Source organism: Salmo salar, chromosome 13, assembly GCF_965601325.2.
Source record: "Salmo salar chromosome 13, fSalSal1, whole genome shotgun sequence".
In the NCBI taxonomy this organism is placed as follows: Eukaryota; Metazoa; Chordata; class Actinopteri; order Salmoniformes; family Salmonidae; genus Salmo; species Salmo salar.
Window position 1 is genome coordinate 96904026 of NC_138303.1, and position 23169 is coordinate 96927194.

Here is a 23169-nt window from a genome sequence, read left to right on the forward strand (position 1 = left end):
AGGTAGGATTACATTTATTTAAATAGTGGAGTCGGGTGTTATTTTCTTTTCTTGTTTCTTTTTTTGTGAGTGTAGTGTTAGATGGTAGTGTATTTGTTTATTTTAATAAATAAATACATCTATCAAAGGATAAGGGATTTATACTCCAGTCTAGTAGGTGGCGGTATTGCAACATTCATTGGATGCCAACCGCCGTTAAACCTCATCGAAGAAGAAGACAAACGTGTGCCAATCTGCTACAGTAGGCTCGAACTGCAGGCACTCCTGACGAAGTGGTGGGGGTGGGACTAACTGAAGTCCATCCAGGAAGCGTTTTGCTGAATACTTTCAGTTGCCATCGAGATATCACGATGAGATAGCAGTAATGTGATAGTTCTGTGTAATACAATATGGCAGTTTTTAGAAAAAACTAAACACATTTGGCAACGTTAATCCTGTGGGTTTTTTTCGGAGTTCGTTTTCATGGCATAGTTAGACAAATAGCCATGTTTATCGTCAACCTTGTTGCAGAATGGATCAATAGTATATGCAGAATAAGCGTTATTTTGGACCATCTGCTGTCTAATCCAACAACTGTGTGGTTTAATTTACCACTGAGCTAACCCCAGCAGTAAACTCATTTTAAATAATGTCGAAACTAGTGGGCACTGCGGGGGTCTCTGTGTTGGGCGACAAATCTTTGGAGTTTTACCGAGATCCAGTGGCTTTTTGTCAACAACGTATTGAAAAGCATGGGACACGGATATTTCAATCAAGACTTCTGAACAAACCAACTTCCTTCGTCTGTTCGGTGGAAGGGATGAAGGAATTACTTTGCGGTATAGCCACTTATTCGTGTGTATGTGCGTGTGTGTCACAATAACCTAATCAGTTCAAAGCTAACAAGTTTTGACAAATAGGCCAACATTTTGAAACATTCATAGTTTTTGCTTTTCATGAATCGTGAATGAGTCTACATATCAGTTTAGAGTCCATTTAATTTTTAACGCATTAGTAGGATGTGATATGATTACATCAGTGATTGGCTCCGGAGTGGCGCAGCGTCTCAGTGCGAGAGGCGTCACCCTGGTTCGAATCTAGGCTGTATCACAACCGGCCGTGATTGGGAGTTCCATAGGGCAGCGCACAATCAGCCCAGCGTCGTCAGGGTTTGGCGGGTGTCAGCCGTCATTTTAAATAATAATTTGTTCTTTACTGATTTGCCTGGTTAAATTAAAAATACATTAAAAAATATATATTATTTGTCCATTGATTAGACAGGGCTTGGTAACTGACCATGTCATGAGATGAACCTGTGGCTTTGCCTAGGTGGTAGGGGTGACAATAGTGTGTTTCCCCATTGAAAGAGGACATTGCAACTGATGTGATCATGACTGTATTTCAGAGAAGTCATCTGTGTTCCTGAAAGACCCCACTGATGTAATGCACAACATGTATGGAGACAACATAGTGACTGCTAATGGTGAGTTGATGTCCCAAAGGTCCATAGGGTGCAACTTGCATGCAATTTGCTGATAATGGTATAGGGGTTGTATTAGATAGCCTACACCTCTGGTCTTTACAAAAACATATTTGATTGTACATGTTCACAGGGTAAAGCTGCTTTAGGCCTTCACACGATTTGCTTGTTTTATTAATTTATCAGAAGTTGAAAAACATACAAACAGAATATTCATTATTTAGACCAATAGATGGAGTTATTGCACATTTTTTCTTTATTTCTGCTATGAGCAACTCCATAGTGTTATATTTTGTATTCTGTATGGTTCATCCAGGCGAGGAAGCTTGCTTGCTGCGTCTGTCTCTCACCAACCTTTTCACAGGAAAGTGTCTGGCCTCAGGCTCTGACCTCATTAACAGGTAAAGACTAGTTTCATTTATTGAGTATGACAGGGTGACCAAATGTCATTATAAATATACCTTCATTAAGGACAACAATGCTTGTTTCTGTTTTTCTTTCCTGCACAGTGTTTCTGAACGGTGCTTGAAGGACCTTTCTGCAACGTAAGAACCCTTGAAACCCCCACTCACATTCCTTCATGCACTTCTGTCTCACCGACCATACACTAGCAGGACCATACCAGAAATGTATGACTTACACTGCCTTCAGAAAGTATTCATAACCCTTGACTTATTCCACATTTTGTTGTGTTACAGCCTGAATTCAAAATGAAAAAAAATTGAAAATAATTCTCTCCTACAGTATCTACACACAATACCCCATAATGACAAAGTGAAAACATGTTTTTAGACATTTTTGCACATGTATTTAAAGTGAATACAGACATTTCTCATTCACACCCTTGAGTCAAGACATGTTAGAATCACCTTTGGCAGCTATTACAGCTGTGATTCTTTCTGGGTGAGTCTAAGAACTTTTCACACCTGGATTGTACAATATTTGCACAAAATTCTTCAAGTTCTGTCAAATTGGTTGTTGATCATTGCTAGACTGCCATTTTCAAGTCTTGCCATAGATTTTCAATCCAATTTAAGTCAAAACTGTAACTAAGCCACTGAGGAACATTTCATGTCATCTTGGTAAGCAATTCCAGTGTATATTTGGCCTTGTGTTTTAGGTTATTGTCATGCTGAAAGGTGAATTTGTCTCCCAGTGTCTGCTGGAAAGCAGACTGAACTAGGTTTTCCTCTAGGATTTTGCCTATGCTTAGGTCTATTCTGTTTCTTTTTATCCACTCAAAAAAATCTATAGTCCTTGCCGATGACAAGTATACCCATAACATGATGCAGCCACCACCATGATTGAAAACAGTGGGGGCTGGTGTGAGGAGCTATAGGAGGATGGGATCATTGTAATGGAATTAATGGAACGGTATCAAACGTGGTTTCCATATGTTTGATGTGTTTGATACCATTCCATTTATTCCATTCCAGCCATTACAATTAGCTCGTCCTCCTATAACTCTTCCCACCAGCCTCCACTGATTGAAAATATGACGCATGGTACTCAGTGATGTGTTGTGTTGAAATCTTTCCTTATTTTTAATTTTTATATTTATCGTTTTTTAATGATGATTTATCAGGGGGTGATACAGCATCCTCAGCACCCCTATTTCCCGTGGCTATGACTGGGTGTATTGAGACACCATTCAAAGTGTAATTAATAACTTCACCATGCTCAAAGGGATATTCAATGTCTGTTTTTATTTTACCTATCTACCAGTAGGTGCCCTTCTTTGCAAGCATTAGAAAACCTCCCTGGTCTTAGTCATTGAATCTCTGTTTGAAATTCACTGCTCGACTGAGGGACCTTATAGATAATTGTGTGTGTGTGGTACAGAGATGAGGTAGTCATTCAAAAATCATGTTAAACACTTACTGCACACAGAGTGAGTCCATGGGGTATTGTGTGTAGGCCAGTGTCACAAAATCTCAATTTAATCTATTTTATATTCAGGCTGTAACACAACAAAATGTGGAAAACGTCAAGGGGTGTGAATACTTTCTGAAGGCACTGTATTTCCATGTATGTTCTGTTCACTTCTCTGATTACCACTTCTTGTGTAGTGGGGAGCCCGTGTCGGTGTACCCTCTGTTTAAACGACTGGGAACAGAACTGGTGTTGGGGCTGTTCCTGAATGTGAACCCAGATGAGACACCAGAGCTTTTCCAGGACATTACAGCACTCTGTACCCTACACTGGCATGGTGAGATTACATGCTCTGTACCCTACACTGGCATGGTGAGATTACATGCTCTGTACCCTACACTGGCATGGTGAGATTACATGCTCTGTACCCTACACTGGCATGGTGAGATTACATGCTCTGTACCCTACACTGGCACGGTGAGATTACAGGCTCTGTACCCTACACTGGCACGGTGAGATCAGTCTCTGCCACATGTAGGTTTTCCCCTCTTACAATGGGAGGCATGCCGCCCACACTGGGCCTCAATGAACAATCACAACTACAATTTCAGCATACCAGCAATTGAAGAAACACTTTACTCTCACTTTCTTTCAAAGAACGTCCTGCCCCCTGAGGGTGGTGAGTATACATATAGCCAGATAGATGTCTGACAAAACAGACTGCTCTGCATTCAAGGAGCCCTGTTTTCAAAGGGAGTGGAATTGACACACAGATCTGTGCATTAGCTGAGCTACAGTGGTAATTAGATCTCAACACCTCCATTGACAACACTGCCTCAGGCATCTCGGTGAAACCCAGTAGGTGTCAATGACTATTACATTAACACAGCATGTTAATGTGGTAATTGTGAGCCAATATACTTTTCAAAAGGGGATATTAGGCTAATGAAACTGTAGTGGTTGCTTTGCTATAGGTAGACATAGGCCCCTTTCAGGTTGATGTAAACAGAGATAGAGACATATATTTTGTCAGAATGTGACCTTTGACCTTTCCTTCCCCTACAGGGATCATCTCAACTCCAGTCAGTGTGAAGGTTCCTCTGTGGTCCTCTGGCTTTTGCACAGCGCTGGAGGCTAAAGACAAGCTCATGGACATCATTAAAGACAAGCTGGAGTGTCAGAGACAGGGGTGAGTCCATAAATATGTTGTCATAGACACACACCTTGTGGTCACATGTAAGTGATTCTTCTCCTCACTTTCATTGTCACTTTCTCTTAATGCTTTCTCATTTACTATCTCTTTCTCTATCGCTCTGTAGGTTTGTAGGTTATCTCTGTGATCTACCTCTCCCTGATGCCAGTTGTGCCTCCCAGCATCTGCTGTTGTTCATCTCTGCTCTGATCCCCAAAGCCCTGGCATCCTTACTCACCTCCTTCACCCTGGTTCTGAGTGGAGCAGGCAAGGTGAGACGGCCCAGTTCTCTTACTAAACCTTCAGAGCACGGGAACGCACTTTAAATCATGTTGACCTTACATTGTAGTAACAACTACACAGCTTTTGGAAATGCCTTGCTTTGGATCAGTGTAGTACTGCTGGAATCCTGTACGAACACTAACGCGTCATTCTTTTGTCAGAAGGAAATTAGGAATCATGCGAGGGCAGACCCTGATTACCTTTACTACGTCCTCCTGGAAATACAGAGACTTTGGCCTCCGTTCATTGGTGGAAGGAGAATAGCCAATCAAGTGAGTCCACAACATTGCTTGTTATCAATAACATTTGATCTCATATCTTAGCTCTCTCTGTCCATTCATGATCTGAGCTCAAGGGGGAGTAGCATGCCCACATAGATCTCTAAAGAAGTCTGCTTGTAAAGGGAACATCATGTATTTTCCTGACTTATGATAGCCAACTGTGATCTCCCTGCGGCACGCAGTGACAATGAACTTCTTTCTAAGTTGTTTAAAATGATGGATGACAAGTATGTTCACATGTTCCCCAGTTGATATCCTCTATGAATGATTATCTTTCTGAAATATTGCATGAGCAGCCCAAGCGTGAGTATACAGCTATCGACTCTGTTTTTTATGCCCATCTCATTGTATTGTATGTCTGATAACAGGAAGGCTATTAATCAAAACAGGCCTCCTACATCCAAGTCAATGTTTATGATGCAGATGCAGAAATGAATGCATTGTGTGACAGAAAATAAGCTATTGAATATTGTATTATGGTTGTTTTTAGTAATAGAGCTGTCAGCCAATAGATTATTGGCTTACTGTGATTGTCATCTCTTCATTGTTCACTGGCTGGCTTTATAATGAAAATGGTCCAGTTGATGACGTCCATCTTGGAATAGTGTGACCTCATGCCTCTTCACGCAACAACAACAGCCCATGAGGGGAATTGATTGGGCTCAAATTGATTGACCCTCTTACCCAAGGGCTGTGTTTGCTTTATGAGTGGAAAAAGTAATAGCATGCATTTGCAATGGCTTAAATTGTTTACTAGCTAGTATGTTGTGTAATTTATTTTTCACCTTTTTTAACACTGAGTGAGTATAGTTAGCATAATCTTTGTACGTTGAACTTGAATTTTTTATTAGGAAAATTCTTCAATTGGTCTGATGTAGAGATATCTCCCTTAGTGAGTCCTGACCTGGACAGGTTGTTAATAATAAGGGACTTTGGTCTTCAACCAGCCAGTGAGGCATCAACACAACTAGGAGCAGAAAAAACAAGTATTGAGATTAATCAGGCCCAAACAGGTGGCCATAGATGCATATTTAATCAAAATAGTTCATGAATATGAATCTGTTGTGCAGAGTGAACTGTCAGGGTGACAGAGTGTTGGAGAGGATGGGAGAAAGGATAGAAAGAGGGATAGGGGAGGAGGGAGGGATGGAGAAGGAGGAGAGGCGGGGAGGAGAGGAGCCCTAAGTTTCTGGTCGTCTTGCCTCAGAGCCCAGCTCCCAGTAGACCTAGCAGCCACAGGGAAGTACAGCTGGGCCTCTTCTGCCTTTGGGCCATAGCAACACACACACAAAGTCACTAACACAAAATTTCATATCAGAATATTTTTAGTCATGAATTAATTAACATTGCACTACGCTCTGTACTGTACATTTTATTTTCTCCAGGGTTGTCTGAAAGGAAACTTTTGTGACTCACACTCCTCCCACTCCATCGATGGTAGTCAGTGAACTGAGGTTATGCCCACAGTCTCACATGTAGATTGGGATGTTTGGGATGTTTCAGGCTCCTGTTTGCCTGTGAGTGTTTACGTCACTGTGGTAACAGAAAGGTGTGTGAATGGGTGTTACATATTCATGATGGGGGTGGAAGGAGGGGGGAGGCACCATGGTTGCATCCCAAATGGAACCCTATTTTTACCGGAGCCCTAGTAGTGACAAATAGGGTCCCATTTGGGACACTTTCCTTGTCATGTGCTCTCACGGCTCCCCCTCCTTCCCTCCCTTCCTTTCTCCCTCCCTCTATCCCGGCAGGTGGATGAATAATGCATACCCACACGCCCAGGTTATGATGGGTAATTGATTGAGGCGGTAAACACTGATGTTACAGCGAGGGAGGGAGGGAGGGAGGGAGGGTGATCGTCATGGGTGGAGGGAGAGAGAGAGAGAGAGAGAGATTTTTTTGGTTCGGTGGGCTGGTCGATATTGACACACACAAAAAATATATATATTTTTAGAAATAAAACAATAAAAAAAACATGAAATGACCGGCGGCCCATGGGCCTGTTAAGATGTTTTTTTATATATATATTTGTGCAATTTTGCAGTTATAATAATCTATAATGAGCCTTTGGCTCATCAGTGGGTAAAGGCCGGCCCCCCAACCAAGATGTGCCGGCCTGGTTTTCTGATAGGCTGAGCTGAGGTTATGCAAACTCATGTTCAAAGTTAAACACGGCATCAGCAAAGAGACCTGCTCCGACTCTGTCATCAGTTAGACAGCCAAGATCATGGATCGTAAAAAACGGAAAAGGTGCCAATAAATGTAGAAAGAGCACATTCTACGTTGTCAGCTCACTCAAAACTTCACATTTTTTGGGTGGCTTAAACCATGAATTGGTCAAATAGTAAAGTGCATTATCCTCATGACTCATGTAATGAAAGTGTCTGCCCTGTGCCTTTTCCCTCGCTGGGGCCTGCTGCTGAGACCAGCAAGCCACTCTCCTCTCCCCCCATGTGCCCGAGAGAAAGCGCGCTCAGTGATGCGGGCTGGTGTGGATAAAATGTCAAAGCCGAATTCTTGTCCCAGTCCACCCCTGGGAGAGAGAGAGAGAGAGAGAGAGAGAGAGAACACCAAGCAAGAGAGGGAGAACAGCTGAAGTGGGTAAGAGAGAGAGCGTTAGAGAAAGAGCGAGTACTTTCACCCATACCTACGAAGCCAGCCAGCCAGCCAGGCAAATCAAATTGTATTTTTCACATGCGTAGCAAACCACAGGTGTAGTGAAATGCTTACTTACATGCTCTTTCCCAATGATGCAGAGTTAAATAAATTTAAAAAACACATGAGAATGAAGCTATATACAAGGAGTACCATAACCATACTGTATCAATGTGCAGGGATACATGGTCATTGAGGTAGATATGTACATATCACAGGAGGCTGCTGAGGCAAGAACAGCTAGTAACAGTGACTAAGGTTCAGGGCAGGGTACTGGGTGGAGGCCGGCTAGTCAAATTTACATCATAATATTTTTTTGATTGGACTGTGTCTCAACCCCACCTCATCCAACTGTGTCTACATTCAGCATCTGCGGTGGAAAGTGGCAGAGCTACAGTGCTGTTTGTCAGACCAGGAGACATCCCGAAAATCGGTCTTCTCACAAAAACGTCTGTGGTGTCCGAAAGTTTTGGCTTACTAACTAATATGACCACTCTATGAATAGATGAGACTCTCTCAAACATGACAGCGATATGGACTTGAATATGTCCATAAACACTCCAGCTAACTGGTCTGCACATGCTCTGAGGATGCGGCTTGGGATGCTGTCTGGCCCGACAGCTTTCCGAGAGTTATCACGCTTAAATGACTTACGTCGGCAACGGAGGCGTTGGTGGCTGGCTGGCTTTCCCTTTTTAATCCTTAATTATCTGGTGTCCTTGACGTCGAATTGCAACTCCACTTTGTCCCTGTACTGTCTATTTTGCCTATTTGATTGCCTTACGGAGGTCAAAGCTGGTCTGTTTGTACATGTCCATGTTCCCAGTCACCTTGTCATGGTTAAATGCGGTAGGTTGCGCTTTCAGTTTTGCGCAAATGCTGCCATCTATCCACAATTTGTGGTTCTAATCATCACAGTGCACTTCCTGATGAACCCAGTCACCGAATCAGTGTATTCGTCAATAATATAGGTGAGGGGGCGGACCTTGTAGCCGTCCCGGAAGGGAGAGTAGCAAAGATCGAGAGTTTGTGATGCACGTGTAGCACCGGAGATGTGTTGATAGAATTTCTTTTTTTTCAGATTTCCTTTATTAAAGTCCCCAGCTACAAAAAAATATAGCCTCAAGATATGCGGTTTCCAGTTTGCACATAGTCCAGTGTAATTCCTTGAGAGCCGTCGTGGTGTCTGCTTGGGGGGAATGTACACGGCAGTGATGATGATGAGCGAAGAATATTATCTTGGGCGGTAATGCGGTCGGCATTTGGTGGTGAGGTATTCCAGATCGGAAGAACAAAAGTACTTGAGTTCCTGTACGTTACCATAATCACACCATGATATTCTAATCATATACATCATATACAGAGTGGGTAACCCACCTCTACCATCCGCTCTATTGGCCAATGTGGAATCACTGGAGAATATACTGGATGATCTCCTTCAAGACTATCCTACCAACAGGACATTAAAAACTGTAATATCTTATGTTTCACCAAGTTGTGGCTGAACGACGACACAGATAATATATAGTTGGCTGGGTTTTTCGTGCATCGACAGGACAGAACAACTTCGTCTGGTAAGACGAGGGGTGGGAGTGTGTGTCTAATTGTCAATAACAGCTGGTTCGTGATGTCTAATATTGAGGAAGTCTTGAGGTTTTGCTCGCCTGTGGTAGAGTACCTCATGATAAGCTGTAGACCACACTATTTACCAAGTGAGTCTATATTTTTCGTAGCTGTCTATTTACCACCACAAACCGATGCTGGCACTAAGACCACCCTCAACGAGCTGTATAAGGCCATAAGCAAACAAGAAAATGCTAATTCAGAAACAGCGCTCCTAGTGGCTGGTGACTTTAATGCAGCCAAACTTATAGCTGTTTTACCTCATTTCGACCAGCATGTCACATATGCAACTAGAGGAGAAAAGAGACACATACAAAGCTCTCCCTCCATTTGGCAAATCTGACCATAATTCTATCCTCCTGATTCCTGCTTACAAGCAAAAACTAAAGCAGGAAGTACCAGTGACTCACTCAGTACGGAAGTGGTCAGATGACGTGGATGCTACACTACAGGACAGTTTTGCTAGTGTAACCGATGTGAAATGGCTAGTTAGTTAGCGGTGGTGCGCGCTAATAGCGTTTCAATCAGTGACATCACTCGCTCTGAGACCTGAAGTGGTTGTTCCCCTTGCATTGCAAGGGCCGCGGCTTTTGTGGCGCGATGGGTAACGATGCTTCGTGGGTGTCAGTTGTTGATGTGTGCAAGGGTCCCTGGTTCGAGCCCAGGTTGGGGCGAAGAGAGGGACGGAATTAATGTTTTAACAAACAGTGCGACTGGGGTATGTTCCGGGATTCATCCAATGGCATTGAGGAGTATACCACCTCAGTCACCGGCTTCATCAATAAGTGCAGCGACAACGTCGTCCCCACAGTGACTGTATCCCAACCAGAAGCCATGGATTACAGGCAACATCCGCACCGAGCTAAAGGCTAGAGCTGCCGCTTTCAAGGACTAGAGGAATAAATCATTCTTCATCTCTTCTCTCCCCCTCTTGCACTGTTTGTTAAAACATTAATTCAATTAGAGGCACTGGGGTGTTTGGTAAGGCATTAACTCAATTAGAGGCAGTGGGGTGTTTGTTAAAACATTAACTAAATTAGAGGCAGTGGCGTGTTTGTTAAGGCATTAACTCAATTAGAGGAACTGGGGTGTTTGTTAAGGCATTAACTCAATTAGAGGCACTGGGGTGTTTGTTAAAACATTAACTCAATTAGAGGAACTGGGGTGTTTGTTAAGGCATTAAGTCCATCACAGAGAAGCACTGTGGTGTCATTATTGAAAAGCTGCTTCCTGTTTATCAAGGGGGAGAGACAGAGAGCGTCCTCTCAGAGCAGAGCAGAGATCACTCTCTCACACACACTGTTCACACTCACGCAGGCACGAGCACACACACAAACACACAAAACACACACACAGGCTCTGAAAAACACTGCTTAATGTGTCTCCACACTCTGCAGAGTGCTAGACAAAACACTTCTCGGAATACTTATCATTGTTTTTTGAAAAGGAACACGGATCATTGTACAGTAGCAGAGATTCTGGGGAAATAAGATCCTATGAAAACGATTTAAAAATAGGAAAAGAGAGATCACATATTTAGGATGTCTGTATTCATGATCCCTGGCTTTTAAAGTGGGCTGATTGAAGCTGAGGAACTACAGTAATGTATCACAGGTCCCCAGTAGACTACAGCCCCTCATCAGGCCTGGTCCTTATTCCCAGTGACATGCACATCCTGCTATCAGGAAGCCAGGCAGGCAGCTGGCCAGATGAGGATGTTTTATGTATAACCCCATTAGCAGGCCCACCTGGGCTGGCTGGGGCTCTGGGTTCTGAGGGAAATAAATAAACACAACATGGGCAGAGATGGGTCTGGATTTCAAGAGTTGCTGTCTGGACCATCTCTGATCATAGGCTGGCACAAAGGGGACGCAGCGGCTGACGTGAAACATAAAGCCTTTCATGAGCTCCAGAATAAAGTGTGTGAGTCCAAGAGTGATTGTTGCAGAGGTCTTTACAGAGGCAAAGTGTGATGATGTCTAAGAGCCAAGGGCTAAGTCAATGAACACAGTGGCCTAGCTAGAGCAGGAAAGAAAGAGTCTAGAACAGGCGATGGTCTGTCAGTGTTTCCTCATTATTTCTGACTGTCCAGAGTGGAAACTAGCTCAGCAACATCATCTCCAGTCAGTCCATTGTAGAGAACAGTGAGACTCACTGACCTCAGAGTTAATATTCCACCAGCAAGCAACAACAGGACATGCTCAAAATGCCGCTGCACACACCCCCGTTCCATTTGAGAGGATTACTCACGTCTTTCCGAAAGCTCAGGAATCTTAATCCGCCACCTTAATGATGCCATGTAAGGCCTGGCGCCTCTGATGACTGTTGAATAGCTAATCAATAGCTACCCGGATTATCTGTATGGACTATCTGCAGTGACTCTACCTGCACTGGCGATATGCACTCACAGGTCTCTATCCACACACACATGCGCGCAAACACATGTAGTGCCTACAGTGACATTTACGATCCCCAGTCCATAACAATTACAAGCATACCCATAACATGATGCCCCAAACATAACACTTTGATTTCAGGACATTTTATTGACAGCATTCCTTTAGTGCCTTGATGCAAACAGGATGCATGTTTTAGAATATTTGTACTCTGTACAGGCTTCCTTCTTTTCCCTCTGTCAATTAAGTTAGTATTGTGGAGTAACTATAATCAAATCAAATTGTATTTGTCACATGCACCAAATACAACAGGTATACAACCGTGAAATGCACTGAAATGTACTGAGTCAATGTGTGGTGGTACAGGTTAGTCGAGGTAATTTGTATATGTAGGTAGGGGTAAAGTGACTATGCATAGATAATAAACAGCGGGTAGCAGCAGTGTAAAAACAAAGGGTGGGGGGCTGTCAATGTAAATAGTCTGGATGGCCATTTGATTAATTGTTCAGCAGTCTTATGGCTTGGGGGTAGAAGCTGTTAAGGATCCTTTTGGACCTAGATTTGGCACTCCGGTACCTATGACTTGGGTGACTGGAGTGTTTGACAATTTTTGGGGCCTTCCTCTGACATCGCCTAGTACATAAGTCCTGGATGGCAGGAAGCTTGGCCCCAGTGATGTACTGGGCCATACACACTACCTTCTGTAGCGCCTTGCGGTCGGTTGCCGAGCAGTTTCCATACCAGGCGGTGATGCAACTGGTCAGGATGCTCTCGATGGTGCAGCTGTAGAACCTTTTGAGGATCTGGGGAGCCATGCCAAATCTTTTCAGTCTCCTGAGGGGGAAAAGGTGTTGTCGTGCCTTCTTCACAACTGTCTTGGTGAGTTTGTTTGTAGTCCACAATCAGCTCCTTTGTCTTGCTCACATTGAGGGAGAGGTTGTTGTCCTGGCACCACACTGCCAGGTCTCTGACCTACTCCCTATAGACTGTCTCATCGTTGCCGGTCGTCAGCAAACATAATGATGGTGTTAGAGTCATGCTTGGCCATGCAGTCTTGGGTGAACAGGGAGTACAGGAGAGGACTAAGCTTGCACCCCTGAGGTGCCCCCGTGTTGAGGATCAGCGTGGCAGATGTGTTGTTGCCTACCCTTACCACCTGGGGACGGCCCGTCAGGAAGTCCAGGATCCAGTTGCAGAGGAAGGTGTTTAGTCCCAGGGTCCTTAGCTTAGTGATGAGCTTTGTGGGCACTATGGTGTTGAACGCTGAGCTGTAGTCAATTAACAGCATTCTCACAGGTGGGAAAGGGCAGTGTGGAGTGCAATTGAGATTGCGTCATCTGTGGATCTGTTGGGGCAGTATGTAAATTGGAATGGGTCTAAGGTTTCCGGGATGATGGTGTTGATGTGAGCAATGACTAGCCTTTCAAAGCACTTCATGGCTACCGACGTGGGTGCTACGGGGCGGTAGTCATTTAGGCAGATTACCTTCGCTTTCTTGGGCACAGGGACTATGGTGGTCTGCTTGAAACATGTAGGTATTACAGACTCGGTCAGGGAGAGGTTTAAAATGTCAGTGAAGACACTTGGCAGTTGGTCCGTGCACGCTCTGAGTACAGGTCCTGGTAATCCGTCTGGCCCCGCGGCCTTGTGAATGTTGATCTGTTTTAAAGTTCTTGCTCACATCGGCTACGGAGAGCGTTTTCACACAGTCGTCCGGAACAGCTGGTGCTCTCATACATGCTTCAGTGTTGCTTGCCTCGAAGCGAGCATAAAAGGCAATTAGCTCGTCTGTTAGGCTCGCGTCACTGGACAGCTCGCGGCTGGGTTTCACTCTGTAGTCTGTAATAGTTTGCAAGCCCTGCCACATCCAACGAGCGTCAGAGTCGGTGTAGTAGGGTTACATTTTAGACCTGTATTGACGCTAGGCCTGTTTGATGGTCCATCTGAGTGCACAGCGTGATTTCTTATAAGCTTCCGGATTTGTGTCGAAAAATATTCAGTAAGTAAATAGTGATTACTGATTATATACAAAATGTATGTTTGTATAATTACAAACCTCAGGTTGTTTCTACCATGTTCATAGCAGCACTGTATGTGACTCTAGGATTTCTAGGAAAATCAACCATTCCCACATGAAAAAATACTTAAGTATTGACTACAGAATTGTGTAGTAAACTGTAGTATACTTAAGCAATACGGCACGAGGGGGTGTGGTATATGGCCAATATACCACGGCTAAGGGCTGTTCTTAGGCACGACGCATCGCACCCCTGAGGTGCCTTATTGCTATTATAAACTGGTTATCAACATAATTAGAGCAGTAAAAATAAATGTTTTGTCATACCCGTGGTATACGGCTGTCAGCCAATCAGCATTCAGGGCTCTAACTACCCCGTTTATAATGTAGAATACTATACTACAGACTGTAGTATCCCTTGATCATGTGAAGTACTTATTATAGACTGTTGTAGTATACTGTAAAATGCTATGGTAAATACTACAGTATTATCCGCAAAAATAACACTGTAATGTTCGCAAAAACACTACAGTCAGCAGAAACACTCCACTTTTTGAACTATAGTTAACACTACAGTATTTAATTTGCATATACAGTTGAGGTCAGAAGTTTACATACACTTAGGTTGGAGTCAATGAAACTTGTTTTTCAACCACTCCACAAATTTCTTGTTAACAAACTATAGTTTTGGCAAGTCTGTTAGGACATCTACTTTGTGCATGACACAAGTAATTTTTCCAACAATTGTCTACAGACAGATTATTTCACTTACAATTCACTGTATCACAATTCCAGTGGGTCAGAAGTTTACATACACTAAGTTGACTGTGCCTTTAAACAGCTTGGAAAATTCCAGAAAATTATGTAATGGCTTTAGAAGCTTCTGATAGGCTAATTTACATCATTTGAGTCAATTGGAGGTATACCTGTGGATGTATTTCAAGGCATACCTTCAAACTCAGTGCCTCTTTGCTTGACATCATGGGAAAATCAAAATAAATTAGCCAAGACTTCAGAAAAATAAATTGTAGACCTCCACAAGTCTGGTTCATCCTTGGGAGCAATTTCCAAATGCCTGAAGGTACCAGGTTCATCTGTAAAAACAATACTGCGCAAGTATAAACACCATGGGACCACGCAGCCATCATACTGCTCAGGATCGAGACGCGTTCTGTCTCCTAGAGATGAACGTACTTTGGTGCGAAAAGTGCAAATCAATTCTAGAACAACAGCAAAGGACCTTGTGAAGATGCTGGAGGAAACAGGTACAAAAATATCTATATCCACAGTAAAACGAGTCCTATATTGACATAACCTGAAAGGCTGCTCAGCAAGGAAGAAGCCACTGCTCCAAAACTGCCATAAAAAAGCCAGACTACGGTTTGCAACTGCACATGGGGACAATGGTCGTACTTTTTGGAGAAATGTCCTCTGGTCTGATGAAACAAAAATAGAACTGTTTGGCCATAATGACCATCGTTATGTTTGGACCATCCCAACCGTGAAGCACGGGGGTGGCAGCATCATGTTGTGGGGGTGCTTTGCTGCAGGAGGGACTGGTGCACTTCACAAAATAGATGGCATCATGAGGAAGGAAAATTATGTGGATATATTGAAGCAACATCTCAAGACATCAGTCAGGAAGTTAAAGCTTGGTCTCAAATAGGTCTTCCAAATGGACAATGACCCCAAGCATACTTCCAAAGTTGTGGCAAATGGCATAAGGACAACAAAGTCAAGGTATTGGAGTGGCCATCACAAAACCCTGACCTCAATCCCATAGCAAATTTGTGGGCAGAACTGAAAAAGTGTGTGCGAGCAAGGAGGCCTACAAACCTGACTCAGTTACACCAGCTCTGTCAGGAGGAATGGGCCAAAATTCACCCAACTTATTGTGGGAAGCTTGTGGAAGGCTACCAGAAACATTTGACCAAAGTTAAACAATTTAAAGGTAATGCTACCAAATACTAATTGAGTGTATGTAAACATCTGACCCACTGGGAATATGATGAAAGAAATAAAAGCTGAAATAAATCATTCTCTCTACTATTATTCTGACATTTCACATTCTTAAAATAAAGTGGTGATCCTAACGGACCTAAGACAGAGAATTTCTACTAGGATTAAATGTCAGGGATTGTGAAAAACTGAGTTAAAATGTATTTGGCTAAGGTGTATGTAAACTTCTGACTTGAACTGTACCCTACCCATTCCCCTCCCCCATATCCCAATTTATGCCACCCATATGTCAATGCTAGGTATTGACATATTGTGTTCATTACAACTATGTGTTCAGACCCCAGTTCTACCTACCTTCAAGTAATGGAAAATATGCTATTTTAGTAATTCTCCAGTCGGTTTCCTCACTTCTATGTCAAAGATAATAAAACAAAAACACTATAGTAAATACTACAGTATACTACGGTGTGCAAAAACACTACAGTAACACTACAGTACAGTCGTGGCCAAAAGTTTTGAGAATGACAAATATTAATTTTCACAAAGTCTGATGCCTCAGTTTGTATGATGGCAATTTGCATATACTTCAGAATGTTATGTAGCGTGATCAGATGAATTACAATTAATTGCAAAGTCCGTCTTTGCCATGCAAATGAACTGAATCCCCAAAAAACATTTCCACTGCGTTTCAGACCTGCCACAAAAGGACCAGCTGACATCATGTCAGTGATTCTCTCGTTAACACAGGTGTGAGTGTTGACGAGGACAAGGCTGGAGATCACTCTGTCATGCTGATTGAGTTCAAGTAACAGACTGGAAGCTTCAAAAGGAGGGTGGTGCTTGGAATCATTGTTCTTCCTCTGTTAACCATAGTTACCTGCAAGGAAACATGTGCCGTCATCATTGCTTTGCACAAAAAGGGCTTCACAGGCAAGGATATTGCTGCCAGTAAGATTGCACATAAATCAACCATTTATCGGATCATCAAGAACTTTAAGGAGAGCGGTTCAATTGTTGTGAAGAAGGCTTCAGGGCGCCGAAGAAAGTCCAGCAAGTGCCAGGACCGTCTCCTAAAGTTGATTCAGCTGTGGGATCAGGGCACCACCAGTACAGAGCTTGCTCAGGAATGGCAGCAGGCAGGTGTGAGTGCATCTGCACGCACATTGAGGCAAAGACTTTTGGAGGATGGCCTGGAGTCAAGAAGGGCAGCAAAGAAGCCACTTCTCTCCAGGAAAAACATCAGGAACAGACAGATTTTCTGCAAAAGGTACAGGGATTGGACTGCTGAGGACTAGGGTAAAGTCATATTTTCTCTGATGAATCCCCTTTCCGATTTGTCTGGGGCATCCGGAAAAAAAAGCTTGTCCGGAGAAGACAAAGTGAGCGCTACCATCAGTCCTGTGTCATTCATGCCAACAGTAAAGCATCCTGAGACCATTCATGTGTGGGGTTGCTTCTCAGCCAAGGGAGTGGGCTCATTCACAATTTTGCCATGGAACACGGACATGAATAAAGAATGGTACCAACACATCCTCCGAGAGCAACTTCTCCCAACCATCCAGGAACAGTTTGGTGACGAACAATGCCTTTTCTGGCATGATGGAGCACCTTGCCATAAGGCAAAAGTGATAACTAAGTGGCTCGGGGAACAAAACATCGATATTTTGGGTCCATGGCCAGGAAACTCCCCAGACCTTAATCCCATTGAGAACTTGTGGTCAATCCTCAAGAGGCAGGTGGACAAACAAAAACCCACAAATTCTGACAAACTCCAAGCATTGATTATGCAAGATTGGGCTGCCATCAGTCAGGATGTGCCCAGAAGTTAATTGACAGCATGCCAGGGCGGATTGCAGAGGTCTTGAAAAAGAAGGGTCAACACTGCAAATATTGACTCTTTGCATCAACTTCATGTAATTGTAAATAAAAGCCTTTGACACTTATGAAATGCTTGTAATTATACTTCAGTATTCCATAGTAACATCTGACAGAAATATCTAAAGACACTGCTTTGTGAAAATTAATATTTGTGTCATTCTCAAAACTTTTGGCCACGACTGTGTACTACAGTCCACAAAAACTCTACAGTAAATACTACATTCCGCAAAAACACTACAGTAAATACTACAGTTTACTACAATCTGCAAAAACACTACATTAATTACCATAGTATATACTACAGTTTTCTTTTACTACAGTATTTATACTATAGTTAACTGTAAATACTACAGTATACTACAGTAAATACTACAGTATTCACTATAGTGTTTTTGCGGAAGTCCGCACTACAGTCAAGTCTGCAAAAACACTAAAGTACTATAGTATTTATACCACGTTGAGTTATTGTCAAATGACTGCCCTCACAACTCAATGCCAGTCTCCTACTGTTTTATTCACTCCAAAGGACACTACTCTGGGAGGCTTCCACATTCCCAAGGGTTACGCTGCCATGTACATTAGCCACGCCATCCACCGTGACCCGGAAGTGTTCCACCAGCCAGAGGACTTCCTGCCAGAGAGGTGGGGTGGAAGGTGAGGACTTTACACAGAAACCCTCTTTTTGCTTTTACAGTAGCATCGTTCACTTCTCTGCTCAAACATGCCAACCTCCACGTATACTAAGATCTTCTGTCTGAGCACACAGCTGTGCCTCAGGGTTAAACAGTTTACCAAAACAAAAGGAGTGTTTTGTTCTGACCTTGTCCTGTCTCTGTGTGTGCCTCTGTCCATGCCGGTAGCCAGGCTGTAGCTGGAGTTAAGCAGTTTTCTCAGTATTGTCTCTTTCGCTCTTTCCTTCTCTCTCTTTTTCTCTCTCAGCTTTTTTTTGTCTACCAGCTTTCTCTCTCTCTGCAAGGTTTTATTCTAGTATTATTCTCCCTCTTTTCTTTACCATGACCTGGGTGACCCCTTGCATTCTCCAGCTCACTTCACAGACACCTGGGGCTCCGGTTTAAAAATAACACCCTCTGTGCTGAGAACATGTTATGTATTCTCTTGTCCTCCCTCCCTCTCTTTTTACTTACTTGCTTTCTTTTGCTTTGAAGCTTTGTGTGTGTGTGTGTGTGTGGTGTGGTGGTGTGTTGTGTGTGTGTGTGTGCGTGCATTAGGTTGAACTCTTTACGCCAGTGTTCATGAGTTCCCTTGAATCATTAGAGAGTGTGTCCTCTGAGTGCATCATGGAGTCCAGGCTGGAAAAACAGCCAATTATAAAGGTCTCAGGACAACTCTCACATACTCTCAAATGTCCAATAACATATCCACAAATGTACTCTATTTTGTTCTCCAATGTACTCTATTTTCTCTAATAACTTTAGAATATAGCCCATGTAATGTAAGGATTTTATATTTTTGCCATTACTGGATAATGAGCTCGAGATTTAACATTTTAATTATGCTGATGATTAATCTATTCAATGGAGTTACCATCTGGTGATGCCTGTGGTTCTAAAGGAGGAACTTCTATATTGTGAGCTCATCTTGTCCTGTTCTGAAGGATTTACCATAGAAATAGATACATTAATATCTATGGGATTTATCTTTATCTCTATTCTATGGGAGAGTCTGATCATGAGAAGAACTGAGTATCAGAGATACTGTTGCTAAGGCTGTCAATGCTTAGCGCCCAAAGATCTGGCAAGAGACTAAATGAGTCATACAGTTATAGAGTTACAGTGAAATTCTGTGGTAAGACTGTGATAATGTCTGATAAGCGCATTATAACAATGTGTGAAATTCATACCATGACTGATGAATCAATAAACAATTTTCAGGGTAGGTGCTCTGATGATTGGGGGCGGGGGGTCACTGAGAGAGAGAGAGAAAAATAGTAAGACGGTTAGAAAGGTGGAGACAGTGAATCGAACTGGCCTTATTGTCATTCGGATGCACACAGATGCTGCCCACTGCTGCAGGGCATGATCCATGAAGGGACCTGGCTTGTCCGCCGTGTATGAGGTCACAGTGAGTGGTGGTTCACTTCCTGTTCCTGTCTCACCAGCTGTGACGGCCTCTGCTGTTTGCGGGGCTTCAGACTACTGGGGGGTGTGGGGTAGCAGAGCTCAGTGAGAGGAGAGAGGCCTGAGGATGGCAGGGGATGGGGGGTAGCAGAGCTCAGTGAGAGGAGAGAGGCCTGAGGATGGCAGGGGATGGGGGGTAGCAGAGCTCAGTGAGAGGCCTTAGGATGGCAGGGGATGGGGGGGGGGTAGCAGAGCTCAGTGAGAGGAGAGAGGCCTGAGGAGGGCAGGGGATGGGGGGGGTCGTAGAGCTCAGTGAGAGGAGAGAGGCCTGAGGATGGCAGGGGATGGGGGAGTAGCAGAGCTCAGTGAGAGGAGAGAGGTCTGAGGATGGCAGGGGATGGGGGGTAGCAGAGCTCAGTGAGAGGAGAGAGGCCTGAGGATGGCAGGGGATGGGGGAGTAGCAGAGCTCAGTGAGAGGAGAGAGGCCTGAGGATGGCAGGGGATGGGGGGTAGCAGAGCTCAGTGAGAGGAGAGAGGCCTGAGGATGGCAGGGGATGGGGGGTAGCAGAGCTCAGTGAGAGGCCTTAGGATGGCAGGGGATGGGGGGGGGGGGGTAGCAGAGCTCAGTGAGAGGAGAGAGGCCTGAGGATGGCAGGGGATGGGGAAAATAAAACCCCATCGGCCGGTAAGGAAAGTGAACAAGAAGAGAGCGTTTTTACACGCTGCTCTGGTGATTATCCATGAGCATCATGCTCTATGCTCTATGGCAGCAGGATGGAAAATGTGAGTTACACTAGTCTAGAGACTCACTCATCTAGGCAGTTGAAGCTCAGTGTTGCACTTTTTATTATATTGACTCATATCTCCCTCGCCTGTAGTGCTTCTGCTAAGTCATTTGAGTCAAAATGAGACAGCACAATATGTGGAGGAAAAAGTAGAGCGATAGAGAATATTGTATGGATATGCACCAATGGAAAGTCATCAGGTAGTCATTAATCAGTAGTCATCAACAGGAGGATTGGCCGCTGTAATCCTTCTATACGCACGAACACACACACACGCACACAGACACACACACACACAAAAGGTTTAAGTGAGGGGAAGCTTTCAGTACTGTCTGTGTCACATGAGGAATAGAGAGACATTCAGGGGGGAATGCATTAGAAAAACACATTTTAATAAAAACCAGGGGGGAAAAAACTATAATACATTTTTCATAAATGGAGTTGTGTTCCTTATTTTTTTGTATTTTTTAAAGCACTGCATAAACAGAGAGGGAGGGGCGTACGTGTGTTACGTGTTTATGTTTTACAAACAGTGACTGTCTGGGAGTAATATGGATGAGTTCAGAGCTACAGATGTAGGATCTTAATTTGAGCCAGTTCGCTACATCAAGTGAATAATCATACAGTAACAGGAAATGTGAATTATTATTTTGTAGTGGGGTTGATACATTTTTCGTAAGGGAAAATCAAGTCTGAAATTTCAAAGTGGAAATTACAATCTTACGAAGCCTTTTTAAACCTCAAATGCACTACAAGTTAAAAATGTCCTGCATTGCAAGAAAGTTCTCCTGCAACAGGGTGATCAAATTAAAATCCTACATCTGTACACAGACAGGCTGGCTAGTTTTCATTTCGGTTGAGTTTAATATGAAAGTGTCCATGTGCTGTATAGGAAAATAAACTAAAGGGATTAATGGTGTTGTTTTTATTGTTGTGGCGTTGCTCAAGTCAGGAGAGCTGTCTGCTTCTCATGCAGTTTGATAGTAAAGCAGAAATACTGTATAAAGTGATTCAGCCATTCATTAAATTGGCTTGCGAAAGCATCTACACTTTAAATATTATATCACTTATTTCTGACTTATAGTTAAAGGGGCTTGTGAAGCAAGAGTCCCCAATTTAAGTCTCTGACATACTTCTGACTTATTATTATTTTTTAGCATGCTACTCCTTTTACACCGTTGAAACTTTAAAACGTGGAGACTGGATTGGAGTTGCTTGTATACAACTTTTTGATCTATTTTATACTTTTTAAACTACTAACCTTTTTGTCCTCCATCCACTTTCAGGGGATTTCCTCAGTATTCCAAAGGCCCCATTATAACATCATCACTTCCAACATTCCATTCACTGTAAATTCAACAATGCAACTTATGACCACTTTGCCAACAACTTAGACAAAATGTTAGAGGGTATGACATCTTGTAGCCCTTCTTTGCTATTCAAATCTTAAGTCGGAAACAAAAATATCTATTACCAATTTAACGATACAGCTCTTTTAGTAACCGCATAACCAATCAATCAATCAATCAATCAATCAATCAATCAACTACTGACCACAACCACACAACTACTGTCCACAACTACTGACCACAACTACTACTGACCACAACTACTGACAACAACCACACAACTACTGACCACAACTACTACTGACCACAACTACTACTGACCACAACTACTGACAACAACTACTACTGACCAAAACTACTGACCACAACTACTGACAACAACCACACAACTACTGTCCACAACTACTACTGACCAAAACTACTGACCACAACTACTGACAACAACCACACAACTACTGACCACAACTACTGACAACAACCACACAACTACTGACCACAACTACTACTGACCAAAACTACTGACCACAACTACTGACAACAACCACACAACTACTGTCCACAACTACTGACCAAAACTACTAACCACTACTGTCCACAACTACTGACCACAACTACTACTTACCAAAACTACTAACCACTACTGACCACAACCACACAACTACTGTCCACAACTACTGACCACAACTACTACTGACCACTACTACTGACCAAAACTACTGACCACAACTACTGACAACAACCACACAACTACTGACCACAACTACTGACAACAACCACACAACTACTGACCACAACTACTGACAACAACCACACAACTACTGACCACAACTACTGACAACAACCACACAACTACTGACCACAACTACTGACAACAACCACACAACTACTGACCACAACTACTACTGACCAAAACTACTGACCACAACTACTGACAACAACCACACAACTACTGTCCACAACTACTGACCAAAACTACTGACCACAACTACTACTTACCAAAACTACTGACCAAAACTACTAACCACTACTGACCACTTACCAAAACTACTGACCAAAACTACTAACCACTACTGACCACAACCACACAACTACTACTGACCACAACTACTACTGACCACAACTACTACTGACCACAACTACTGACCACAACCACACAACTACTGTCCACAACTACTGACCAAAACTACTGACCACAACTACTACTTACCAAAACTACTAACCACTACTGACCACTTACCAAAACTACTGACCAAAACTACTAACCACTACTGACCACAACCACACAACTACTACTGACCACAACTACTACTGACCACAACTACTACTGACCACAACTACTGACC

The 23169-nt window shown here is 43.2% G+C and overlaps 1 protein-coding gene across 2 annotated transcripts in view; it reads left to right on the plus strand.

Annotated features, from left to right (window-relative positions):
* Positions 1 to 272: 272 nt before the first annotated feature.
* LOC106568149 (uncharacterized) overlaps positions 273 to 23169 on the plus strand; it is a 47371-nt gene continuing 24474 nt past the window's right edge. Inside the window, exons 1-9 of one of the 2 annotated variants that reach the window (XM_014138224.3) lie at positions 273 to 818; positions 1385 to 1462; positions 1776 to 1860; positions 1969 to 2004; positions 3529 to 3668; positions 4397 to 4520; positions 4651 to 4795; positions 4967 to 5077; positions 18141 to 18268. In XM_014138224.3, coding sequence (XP_013993699.2) covers positions 629 to 818; positions 1385 to 1462; positions 1776 to 1860; positions 1969 to 2004; positions 3529 to 3668; positions 4397 to 4520; positions 4651 to 4795; positions 4967 to 5077; positions 18141 to 18268 — 1037 coding nt within the window. In that variant the 5' untranslated portion in view covers positions 273 to 628. The remainder of the gene's footprint in view (positions 819 to 1384; positions 1463 to 1775; positions 1861 to 1968; positions 2005 to 3528; positions 3669 to 4396; positions 4521 to 4650; positions 4796 to 4966; positions 5078 to 18140; positions 18269 to 23169) is intronic. The other variant, XM_014138223.3, reaches the window with a different exon arrangement.